The 12,835-nt window shown below is 43.2% G+C and overlaps 1 protein-coding gene across 1 annotated transcript in view; it reads left to right on the top strand.

Moving 5' to 3' along the window:
* The window catches only part of Col19a1 (collagen, type XIX, alpha 1), a 223,976-nt gene that overhangs the window by 64,891 nt on the left and 146,250 nt on the right, over nt 1-12,835 (top strand). The window contains exon 9 of the mRNA XM_013032266.1: nt 5,534-5,578. Within this exon, the coding sequence (XP_012887720.1) occupies nt 5,534-5,578 (45 nt within the window). The remainder of the gene's footprint in view (nt 1-5,533; nt 5,579-12,835) is intronic.

The following is a 12,835-nucleotide window of genomic DNA, read 5'->3' on the forward strand; positions in this document are numbered from 1 at the left end:
TACCCAGTTTTGAGGAGTAACTTGTAGGTCTCATGAGCACATGACTCCTTCTGGGGTTGCTTGGGGAACTTCCTGGGATATTGAGCCACAGCTCCACTTCCATTTTGTGCCAGTCAACTGGAGGTAAGAGTCTCTTGGATATGTCTGCCCAGAATGGTTTTGAACTGTGATCCTCACATCTCAGCCTCCTGGGAAGATAGGATGACAGGCGTGAACTGCCCACAAGAAAATGCCTCTGACACAGAATTACCAGTACAGAATTTATTTCTGAAAATTCTGTAACACATGAGGCTGTAGTCAAACCCAAATGCAGGACTGAGATATTTATCATAAAAGAAATTTGTAGAACCCCAAGGTTGTAGCTTTGTCAGCATACTTCTTGGCTTCCTTCAGTGAAGCTGTGAGAATGAAGCTGTCTTATACCTGAAAGTCACTTCTTTTGTATGGAGTTAGTATAGAGTAGCACTAAAATAAGCAGAAACATTGGAAGGACAGAGATAAGCAGGAGAAAAGGGAAGGAAACCTGTTGGCTCTGCAGCTGGTTTCATTTCTTAATGGTTTTTCACTCATGTTCAGTATTTCCACTCAGACCCTAAGTGAAGCAGCTGGCTGCCATCTCAGCTGACAATGGACTGGTGCCACACAGCCCCCAGAGCTGGCATCCAGGCTTTTATTCACTGAACAGTTAGCCAGATTTCAAGAGCCTGCCAGTGTTCTGATTTGGTATACTGTACCATCTTTCTAGCAGCCACACAAATATTACAATATTGCCATAACGATGAACTCCTCGCTTGTTTCTTTACATAGCTTAGTGGCTGGTTATTTTAATCTTGCTGTTGGTTACTGAAATACTGAATAGTGGACTTAAAGATATAACTCTTATTTCATAAAGACATTTCCCATTTTAGATATTAAGAGGGTTTTTTTTCCTTTTTAAATTTTCTTTTCACTTTTTCAAGTCCCAGAATGTATGCTTGTACAGGGACTTGAAACTCAAGGTTGTACACTTTCATATGGCTTTTTTGCTGAAGGCTGGTTCTCTACCAACTTGAGTGACAGCTCCACTTCTGGCTCTTTGCTTGAATTTGTCTTCACTGCCTGGCTTTGAACCTGAATCATCACTCAAATCTCATCCTCCTGAGTAGCTAGGATTACCTCAGAACAAGCCTCTGGTGCCCAGCTAGTTTTCTTTAAGTGGAAATATCCAGCTAGGCCAGGCACAGCCATGCCAGGCATAAAGGATTGTATGCATGTGCCAGGTACACATAGAAGGCGCAGACACAGATAGTATAGTTTTCTTCCTTCTGCCCACTCAAAAGTTTGTAAATCATCTTCAGACATTTTCTCTACCAGGCAGAATTGTCAGCTCATGGCCCCAGTGCTGTGTGTGTGTGTGTGTGTGTGTGTGTGTTTTGTGTATATGTGTGTACATGTGCACGTGCCTTTGGTCAATGTGTGAATGTGAACAGTGGAAGAAAAGGATTTGGTGCCTGGCACAGCTCTGCTATCCAACCCTGGGCCCAAAGAGGACAGCAGATTATTTGGGCTATGTGTTTGTTGAATTGGTTAGAATGAGAGCAGGGGGCCATCTGTCTGTGAAGTGGTTGCTGAGTTTCCAGTGTCACATTTGAAGGACACACTGACTGGCAGCATGTGTCCAGGGCACAGGGGCTATCAAGGTAGCGAGGCCTGGGTGTGTATGTCCTCAGCGGTGTCCTAGATGAGCCAAGGGAAAGCATGTCTTACACTGTGAGATTCTAGGAAGCAGAAATAAGACAAATGGGCAGAAATTTGGGAGAGGTTAAATTAGGAAGCATTTAGTCAATAACTATATCAGGAAGTTTTTCATTTTGGTCTTTCAATGCAAATTAAAAAAAAAAGTACCTGACTTAAATAAACTTTCAAATAGAGTTGAACTCATTACATGGTGTCTCACACCTCTTAATTCCAGCTACTTGGCAAGTGGAGGTAGGAGGATGAAGATTAGAGGCCAGCCCAGGCAGAGTTCGCACAAGACCTTATCTGGAAAACACAACAAAAGAGCAACAAAGAGAACTTCCTTACATTCTCCGGAGGCTGTGGGGTCTGAAGGCATGATTACACTTGTCTTTATATTGAAGAATATCCATCTTGCTTCTTTTGTGGGTGTTCACACATACAGAGTTGGGGTCAGCAGATGTCAACAGAGTGACACCAGGTTCAGCGGCTTTGTATCAGCCCCGTCACGCCACAGTTATAACATCGGGCATTAGCCATCACCTTCTGTGCCTGGCTGCCCTGTCTAGAAATGATGCAGGAATAAATAGTATTAGGCTCTCAATTATCTTATTATCAAGCATGTTTTAAATAGTTCTTATCCTGAGCATTAATGTGGTAATATACTCCATGTGTTGTTCGCTGCATTAAGAACCAACAGATAGATTCAAAGAAGTCAAGAAGTTTGAAGTTTTAAACTTTTAAATATACAAATATGTAATGTATCAAAATATAGTTATATAATTACCATAATTACTTTTGTATAAGTACATATAAGATAATGACATATATTATGTAATATATAATTTAACTTGATAATTTATTTCTTGAAATGCAGTCTTACAGACAAAATAAGGGAACACAGCTTCACGAGCTGTTTTTCAGACAACATAAATACCTTCCATAATAAGAAATCCACTGATTGCAATGTCAAAGGAATCAGGAAAACTAATATTTGTGTTTTATGCCTTGCTATGTTGACTGCTGGAAATACAGAGTGATTAAAAAAGTAGTCACATTACCTAAGATTTTTTCCAAAAATCCCTCAATAGGCTGCTGGGCTTCTGGGAAGGGCATACGTCACTGTGGGAGCTGTGGACCACGTGAGAGCCCGGTGCCAGCACTGAAGGAACCAGCACCACAGGCGCCTGCAGGGAGTTCCACCCCATGCTGAAGCTGTGGCTGGGAACAGACAAGGTTTGGGGGTAGAAAGACCAGCAGTAACAGTGATGCCTCACAGACAGGCTATGGCTGCTTTGAAACCATCAGGGTTGTTGTCTTTCAACAATGGATGGACTGAAGTATCCACTGAAGTGTCCTTGTATTCCTGGAGCCCAGGCCAGGAGGACATGGCTGCAGCCAGGGCACAGAGAAACCTCTAATGCGTGCACTGTCCACAGCCTCGGGCATTCGTCAGGTGTTTAGTTTATAGGTAGAATTAAAACTGCTTCCATCACCCTAGGCTTTCAGTCTGTGCTTCACTTTGCTAACATAAATTAGGTTCTAAATAAAGTTCTGGCAGAAATACCACCATCCATTAACCTGAAGAAAACTTTTCCTTCCAGGGCCATTTTCTTATTTAGTTTTTTGTTAATGTCTTTCCTTTTTGATATAGAGATAAAAACAAATATGCACATTTAACCCTCAGAGACTAGAACACTAGAATAATGACAAACTACTCTCTCAATAAGTCATGTATGGTAACTTTGACAAAAGCAATACAAAGAAATTTTTAGCTGGGTGCTGATGACTCACATCTGTAATCCTTACTACTTAAAAGCCTGAGATCTGAGGATCCCAGTTTGAAGACAGCCCAGCAGGAAAGTCCATGAGACTCTTATCTTCAATTAACCACAAAAAGCCAGAAGTGGTAGAGTGTGTGAACCCTGAGTGTGAGTTCAAGCCCCAGTGCTGGCATGAGAGAGAGAGGAAGAGAGGGAGGGAAGGAAGGAAAGAAAAGGAAGGAAGGAAGGCTGGTTGGTATGAATACGTGAATCTCAAACTTGAGCTTCAAGAGCACCAACAACATTTGGGAACTGTGAATACGTTGATGTATCATCATGTAAGGCTGGCTTGTGTCCTGCTCTGGTCATCTCAGAGTCAGGAAATATGTCTACAAGCTCATTAGTAATCAGGAAAGAGAAGAGAAAACACAGTATCACAATGATGACAATCTTAAAATTAACTTGTGCTAAGGGCATTTCTCCATATCACAGCTCTAGAGACATAGTCAATGGTTCATGGGTGTGATCCTCCACCTGACATGTGGCAGGGGCCTTTGGGTACTAGGCATAGTATGGAAATGTGGGAACAAGCTGTGTTTTCCCCTAGGCAGTGTACAACCTGTGTCATTAGACTTTATTGGCTTAGATTCTGTGTCTTGTTGTCTTACATCACTTGAAATAGGATGGAAAACATTCTGTCCGATAGGCAGATGACAGTAATCTCCCTGTGGACAAATCTAGAGCTTCCAAGAGGAGAGCAGGAGCCACTTTGCTTCAGGAAGACCCTCTAAGTCACTTGATGCCTGAGGGCTTTTTAAATGATGGAAAGGCTTATTATATAGATAATTATACTTTATTAGTGCTTCAACACTTACACTCGTTATTTAAGTCATGATAGCAGTTTTACTACAAGATGCTGTGATATTTTAATGTAAGCTAAGAAAAAATATTCATCTTTAAAATAACGTAACTATATACCCTTCCAAAATATGTATTAATAATAACAAAGAGTTCTTTAGATTTAGGCAGAATGTAACATTGTCATTTTGTTTGAAATACGACATTTTGTTTGTCATAGGTTTGAATTTTATTCAAATAAGTCTTAGAAGTGATATGTAGCTATGTCTTAGGCCATACTGAAAACTGTTACTTTCCAAACAAATATTTGAAGGAAATAGCTCAGTTGACAGTTGAATTCCTAAGGCTCCCCAGGACCATGCCTCCCTCCCCAGACGCCCCCCCCCCATCCAGGCTACCCTTTCTCTCTGTTTGCTGTTCCTGAAGCAGACTGGGCAGCACTGACCTGTGAATTCCAGAAGGGAAACTGATAGGTGATTGCTGCCAACCTTCATACCAAGACAGGAACAGGTGACGGAAGGAACTGAAATGACTTCCAAGTCATCATTTCACATAAAAATGGCCTTGAGCTGGTGACTTCAAAAACCCATCCAAAGGCATCAGATTAGACGACAGGGGAGACATGCTCACATACATGGAGACATACATGCATGTATGTGCTCTGTTTTCTTATTTTTAAAGTTAATGTGATGGAGCAAGGAAGGGGGAGAACGCAGTCAGAACACTCAGTGCACACCTGTGAAATGGGAATCAGATAACTGTGGGGAAGACTGGGACTGGGAGAAGTGGGGAGGGGAGGGGCAGGAATGGGAGGGATAGGGAGGGCAGGGGTGGGGCTGGGAGAGGTGGGGAGAACACCGAAGAGGTGACACTCGATGCATTGCGCTCACAAACTCACATGTGGAATTCAAACCCCTTTATACAGCTATTTAAGGAAAATAATTCTTTTTGGAGAAGTGAGCCCCTACACATAACGTATTTATTCCCTTTTCCTATGATACTAGAACAAGTTGTTGAATATCACACAGATAATGTGTTTATTTTATTTTATAGCGAATAAAATGAATGTCAGAAGTGGCACTGTGGCTCAGGTGGTAGAGCATTTGCCTTGAGCTGAAGAGCTGAGGGACAGTGTTCAAGCCCCATGGACTGACAAATATAAATAAATAAAATGAATGTCATGTATTTATTTTTAGGGTGAAAATGGTTTACGTGGTGTTCCCGGCTTACCTGGACAAAAGGTAAAGAGCTTTTAAATACTTGACATGAGCCAAGGATGTTAACATCTTGACAATATCATTTGCACACATAACATAGAGATTCAGAAAATGTTCTTGGTAAAACTGAATTCCACTTAAGACTCTGAGAAAGCTAATGTCCAGTTTTGTTATGTTTTGTTTTTCTTCCTCTGAAGTGCACTCTAAGAAAGCTTTGTCATGGGCTTCAGTGATGTGTTGCCCTAAAAATAGAAAACACACAGTGAGCTGTCTTTAATTGCCTTTGAATAATAAAACTGCTTATGTATTATGTATCCTTCTTTTGATGTATTCAGATTGAGCTGAGCAGACTGGTTACAGTGGCATAAAAAATGTAATATTATAAAGAGGTTATAGACAGCTAATCTCTATGAAGGAAGTCTCCCAGAGTGGCAAAGTGATGATAAATGGGAAGTTTTTCACTGGCCAGGGTGCTTCCGTCTGTGCCTGGCAGCTCTCCCTTCACCATCGTGAACCGTGTTTGTGCCCTCTCTGGGAAGAACACCACTGTAAGTGACACAGATGGTAGATCCTAGCTTCCCAGAGGGTGAGTGAGGGCTCCCTTCAGGCTGAGCCAGCTTCCACTGTCCTCATAGACCCTACAGAGCCCCACCCCAGAGGGAGCATTAGCAACACAAGCTTAGATGCCACTAAAGCCAGGCTTGCCATTTCTGTGTTCTGGAGGAGATCTACCGGTCTTCACAACAAGATGTCAGTAGTTACTGTGCTTCTGATTCTCTGTAGCTAAGACTACTATATAAAATAGGACAGGCCCTTGTTTCTAGTTGCAGTTTCCTGGGCTTGGCCCAGTGAAGGTAATGAGACTATGCTGGCAGCTTCTGAATTCCTCTACCAGGTTCTAGACAAAACCTACAGAGCTGGCACACTCTTTCTGTGAGAGGAGTTGCCAGCCAGGGATGAGCAGATTTATCTGCTGGGAAATTGCTTTGGACTTTCTAGCAGCTGTTGGTGGTGGCTGGATCAGGCTGGCACTGGGGCTGACGTGCTAGGGGTGTTGAGCAGCTTCGGTGTCAGTTTGAATTAACAGATGGAATTAAGGTCTCTATTTTTAGAAAAAAAATGGTAGATGCATGGTCGCATGCATTCAGTGGCAACAATCTTTCTTTCTTTCTTTCTTTCTTTCTTTCTTTCTTTCTTTCTTTCTTTCTTTCTTTCTTTCTTTCTTTCTTTCTTTCTCCTTCCTTCCCTCCTTCCCTTCCTTCCCTCCTTCCCTCCCTCCCTCCCTACCTCCCTCCCTCCCTCCCCCCCTCCCCCATCTCTCTCTCTCTCTGTTCTTGGTTGTGGAGCTTGAACTCTGGGCTTGGGCACTGTCCCTGTGCTCTTCAGCTCAAGGCTAGCACTCTATAACTTGAACCACAGTGCCACTTCCAGTTTTCTGGTGGTTAATTGGACATCCCTGCCTGGGCTGGCTTTGAACTGCAATCCTCAGATCTCAGCCTCCTGAGTAGCTAGGATTACAGGCATGAGCCACGGTGCCTGGCTTCTTCTTTCTTTTTGTTGGTAATTTTTTGATAATAAACAAAAACATGATTTAATCATATGTATACATATATGTACTGTACACATGTATTTTATTCTGTGTATATATAAAACTGTTTACAGAGACTATGCATTAGAAGCTGACTGTTTTTCATTAATTTGAATTTTAATTATACCAGGTGTCACTTTGATGAGGCACTTCAGGCAAATCTGAGGACTAAAGATTGTCTTTCATCTGGGCACTGGTGCTCAGGCCAGTAATCCCAGCTACTCAGGAGGCTGAGATCTGAGAATTGATGTCCAAAGCCAGCCTTGGCAGGAACATCCTGTGGCTCAGATGGTAGAGTATGGAAAAGCTACAGGACAGTACTTAGGCCCTGAGTTCAAGCGCCAGGACCAGTGCAAAAAAAGAATAAAAGGAGAGAAAGGCCCGGGAAGGGAGAAGGGAGAAGGAAGGAAGGAAGGAAGGAAGGAAGGAAGGAAGGAAGGAAGGAAGGAAGGAAGGAAGGAAGGAAGGAAGGCAGGCAGGCAGCAGGCAGGCTCAAAAGTCTCATCCCTTTGAACTCAGGAAATGCTTGCTGAAGGCTTCTATGTCAAGGCCCTCCTTGGGTGCTGACTGGCTCTCATCACTTGCCTTCTGCCCTCACCACTCCTTCTCTGGTGCTGGCCTCCCAGGTGGAGCCCAAACTCCCAGGTCTCAGGTTTGAACCTGAGCAGAGCCATCCTGATACTCAGTCAGTACCAGAACAGCATCAGAGCAGGGCCAAACAGAAGTCAGCACTGCAAGCAGCCAGCCACCTCTGGGTCTGGGGAATACAATAAAAAGGAAATGGTGGGCTGGGTGCCGGTAGCTCACACCTGTAATCCCAGCTACTCAGGAAGCTGTGATTTGAGGATCATGGTTCAAAGCCAGCCAGGGCAGGAAAGGCTGAGACTTTTATCTCCAGTGACCACCAGAAAACCGGAAGTGGCACTGTGGATCAAGTAGTAGAGCACTAGCCTTGAGCTGAAGCACTCAGGGACAGCACCCAGGCACAGAGTTCAAGCCCCACAACCAACTAAAGAAAAAGAAATGGTGGAAGTGCAGGCTGGGGAGCAGGCCAGTACCTTCCTCAGACCAGCGAGGCCAGCATCCTCACTGCCCTTGCACCTAGGGTGCAGGCTCTGAGTGTTGACCTGCCAGGAGGTGGGAACACCCAGAGTCAGTTCCTTGCTAGTGCCTAGGATAGGGAGATGGGGCTTGTTCACTTTGACTCAGACCTCACAGAGCAGGAATGCCCAATGCGAGTTTAGCATTCGTGGCAATGTTTAAAAAGTCCCATGGTGCTGAGGCCTTGCTCTTCTTGCTGCCCCTTCCTCTGCAGGGATAACTAGGGATCATGTGACCCCAGGAGAAACCAGAGAAAAGGTCAGTCTCCCTCCATGTGCATTGGTGAAGGTAGATTATGTTCTTGGAAATATTTTCAAAGTTACTATCTACCTTGTTTTCCCTGTCCTATTCAAGAGGTCAGCAACTTCATTAAAAAAGTAAAAAGAAGCCGGGTGCCAGTGGCTCACACCTGTAATCCTAGCTACTCAGGAGGCTGAAATCTGAGGATCACGGTTCAGAGCCAGCCTGGGCAGGAAAGTCCATGAGACTCTTACCTCCAATAAACCACTAGAAAACCAGAAGTGGCACTGTGGCTCAAGTGGTAGAGTGCTCACCTTGAGCTGAAGAGTGCAGGGACAGTGCCCAAGCCCAGAGTTCAAGCCTCATGACTGACAAAAAAAAATAGTAAAAAGATTTGCTTTAATCACAGAGAATATATTGGTGATTGTCAGGAATCCTACCTTTACTTAAATGGTAGACACTTCTGGTTGCATGCATTCTTTTGCCATATAAAAGGTATAGACTTTATTAAACAAGATTTCATTATGATGCCACTACTCCATTGGGTCTAAGCTTTAAATACGTACACCTGATTGATCAGCCAAATTTTCCTGAAGGAATAAATAAGAATTTTCTGTACTAGAAAAGAGATTAGAATGATTTCAAAGGGTTTAATAAAGGGAGGATTTAAAAGGTATGACCACAGAATGTAAGAAATGCATGAGCATCTGTGCCATCCTGAGTCACTGGACTGGTAGTAATAGAAAAGACAGGAGAAACCTTGCCCAGGAGCTGAGGACATCTGTACAAATCAAGAGGAATAATAAACCCCTCCCCCTCCTGGCCCCCAGCCCTCAGTCACCTCTCCCCTCCCCAAGCCCTGACCCCCTTTCTTTCCCCCTCCAGGCTCTCCAGCCCTGATCAGGCCCCCCTCCCTTCCCAGCCCCCAACCCTGAGCTCCCCTCCTTTCCACTTCTTGGCCCCCAGCCCTGAAATCCCACTGCCTGAACCAAACCCAGAGTAGACAGGGCCACACAGAAGCCTCCAGGGACCAGAGCAGGAGGACGAGTGGGGACAGAGGGCATAATCTAGCTCCTGACCCAGCTGTGTCATCTTGAGTGACCTTGTACAACGGAATCCTGTGTGGTTAATTTCACATCCTAAAGTAGTATTTTATTGTAATAAATAACTGCAAAATCATTTGCTAACTCTTGAAAAACATCATTGCTTTACAAACAGCTTATTGAAAGTACCAAAAATAGAAGTGCCTAGATGTTCAAAATTCCCCTTCACACACCATTTCAATCTGTCTCCATTTCAAAACTGTCATTGTGTTTTTAAATAAGTCAGACAGTTCCATCCCTTTGTTTTATAATTCTTATGTACATCAACTGCCAGGCAATTAAGGAAGTGGAAAGGAAGGCTGGAAAGATGACTAGATCATCTCAAGTTAGACAGTATCAGGCGCTTAGCTTGCTTGGCAGTTGTCAGTTATTCTCCTCTTCATTATTTCAGTATTTCTAGAGACAACGAGCATCTACTGTAATTATAAGATGAATTACACTGTTGTGAACTACATGATAATTATTCTCCTCACTGAACTGTGAGAAAGAAAAAAGATAGCCCAATAATAGCCATGCCATGGAAAATTCCATTGAATTATAACTTTTAAAAGCAGGTCTTTTGTCTTAGAAGTCCTGAACATTTTCACTTTGAATAACAGTCATTGTAAGAGCATACTTTTCTTTTGCAATTTTTTTATTGTGATTAAGTGATTACATAAATTTCACAGTATTGTGGGATAGTGATAGTTAAAGTCACAAACACATTCTAGCCTTCATGGGGCAAATTGTCTTTATCGTGGTCTATAAAGTTTATGAGTTCTGTGAGTTTTGACATTTCTTCCACATTGGGTGATATGTACATTTCTTTCCTTTTGCTTAATGTCAGCTGTTTCCTCTTTCCCTCTCATTTCCTCCCTCCCATCGTTACCATTGAGTTACTTAGTTTATTTTGATCAATGTCCAGTGCAGCTGATGGGTCCCACTGATATATGTTTTCCCCTGTTTCCCTCTGTTTCTGTGTCTTCCTCCTAGTTTCCTCCCATGTGCATATATATATATATATATATATATATATATATATATATATATATAGTCAGCAGCATGGGTCATTTAGTAATGATTCGACCAGATGAACAGAGGTCCTTTGTTTCTTGAGTCTTTACTTTGTTGTATCACCTTACCTTTTGGATTTAACACCCACTTATCAGGGAGACCATGTGCCGTTTGTCTCTTTGTGTAAGAGTATACTTTTAAGATGAATATTTGTGTTTATTTTTAATAATGAGATTCTATTTATTGGATAAGCAGAGCTACACAGGGTAGAGGCACCTCTGACTGTCATTCCACCTCTGATGCACTAGAAGTTTAAGAACTCACTGCTTCAGAGTTCAGCCTCTGATACACTAGAAGTTTAAGAACTCATTGCTAGCTGGGCATCGGTGGCTCACGCCTATAATCCTACCTACTCAGGAAATGGGAGAGCTGAGGATCACAGTTCAAAGCCAGCCCAGACAGGAGAAGTCTATGAGATTCTTATCTCAAATAAACCACCAGAAAACCAGAAGTGGTGCTGTGGCTCAAGTGGTAGAGCACTTGCCTTGCGTTGAAGAGCTGAGGGACAGCGCTCAGGCTCAGAGTTCAAGCCCCAGGACTGACTGGAAAAAAAACAAACCCTCATTGCTTCAGAGTTAAACTGGCCCTGCCAAACTTGTTTGTTAAATAGTATTTCAGAGAGAAAGAGAGGGAGGGGAAAGAGGAGGAAGGAAAGGGGTACAGGAAGGGGAGGGGGAGAGGGAGATGAAGAGAGAAGAGGGAGAGGAAAAGGAGAGACAGGGTGAGGAATGGAGGGGGAGAGGTAGGGAAGAGAAGGGGGAGAGGAAAGGAGGGAGAGAGGGAGAGGAGTGGGAGGGGAAGGAAGAAGGAGAAGGGGGGAGAATGAGGGAGAGATCCAGTTATAACTGCAGTGATGTCACATATTCCTGACTTGTGACCTGCCATCCACATGATGTGGATCCCTCCACAAGTGACATTTACTCCTGACACACACATGGCCACATATTTGTAATGGGATTTCAGATGTGTTGGCAGCTAGTGTGGACTTTTCCACTTGGAGAATTAAAATGATCTTGACTTTGAAGGCCTTTTTGGGCTTAGTGAGCATAAAAATCAGTCCAGTGAGCATATGTTCCATTTCTTTTCTCAGAAATCATCAGGTAGTTTTCAAATGACAACTCACATGTTCATATGCTAGCCTAACATAATACATATTTATTTAGGTTTAGTGCTTATTTGATTAATGTGGATGTTGTTAGCATTAATTTCATATGCAGCCTTTTGCCTTTGGTGGCTGGTTCTGAAGATGGAGTAAGAGGCATGGCAAATGCCTCCCCGAGCTCTGTGCACAGTTTACTTAGTTGAGCCATTCATACTGTTTTCCAGAAGCCTTGGCTTCGGCCTGTTGTTCTGTTGGCTTTGACTTCCAGTGTTAAGTATGTATCAGCCAGCTCCTGTGATGGACAGATGCCAGGCTAATATGCGTGACTGGTGATTTCCTCCATAGCATTTTATTCATTTATTTCTAATAGACTCAGATTTTGTCTAACTCATGACCAAAATCATGTGACCTCATCTTTCTACCAGTACCACAGACAGCCTGCTACTTCCCAGTATTCAACTTAGATTCTGGCTCCTGGCATGGAGTATCATGAGACTATATTCCATCCCTAAATATCATGAGGTTATTCCTCATCCTTAAATAACACAAGAGTATCCCATCCCTACATATCACAAATTGTACCCTGTTGCTGATTCCTCAGCAAGATCTGGGAATGTGCATCTGGTAGGCAGAAAGTGGTCTAGACCATGCAGGTGTGGACAAAGTTTATTGAGATATCACATGCTTACATACAGCATACAAGCATAGAAAGTAAATCTTCAGTCAGGGGCCAGAAAGTTAATCTTAAACAATCTTGCAGGAATACAGACAATGAGAGTTAACCTTTAGTCAGTGAACAGGAAAAGCTAGTCCTTGTCAACAAATGTGAAGCAGTTCTCTATTTTCAAAGGTTACAAAGAATAAGCAAAGTGTAGGTGGGCTTCCTTAGATACACAAAGGGAATCTCAAGGCATTGTTCTACGGGATTAATTGGAGGAGTACAAAAGACACTTCCTGCATGTCCTCCACCAAGGTCTTGGTGGGCCATCCAGACCTTTGCCCAGATTTGGAAAAAGCTTCCTCCTTCCCTCCTGGAGGCTGCAGCTGGGTACCCCAACCTTTGCCAGGATTATGGAGGAGCGTTCTCATTTGCC

The sequence above is a fragment of the Dipodomys ordii genome, unplaced genomic scaffold (assembly GCF_000151885.1).
Source record: "Dipodomys ordii isolate 6190 unplaced genomic scaffold, Dord_2.0 Scaffold152, whole genome shotgun sequence".
NCBI classification, from domain to species: domain Eukaryota; kingdom Metazoa; phylum Chordata; class Mammalia; order Rodentia; family Heteromyidae; genus Dipodomys; species Dipodomys ordii.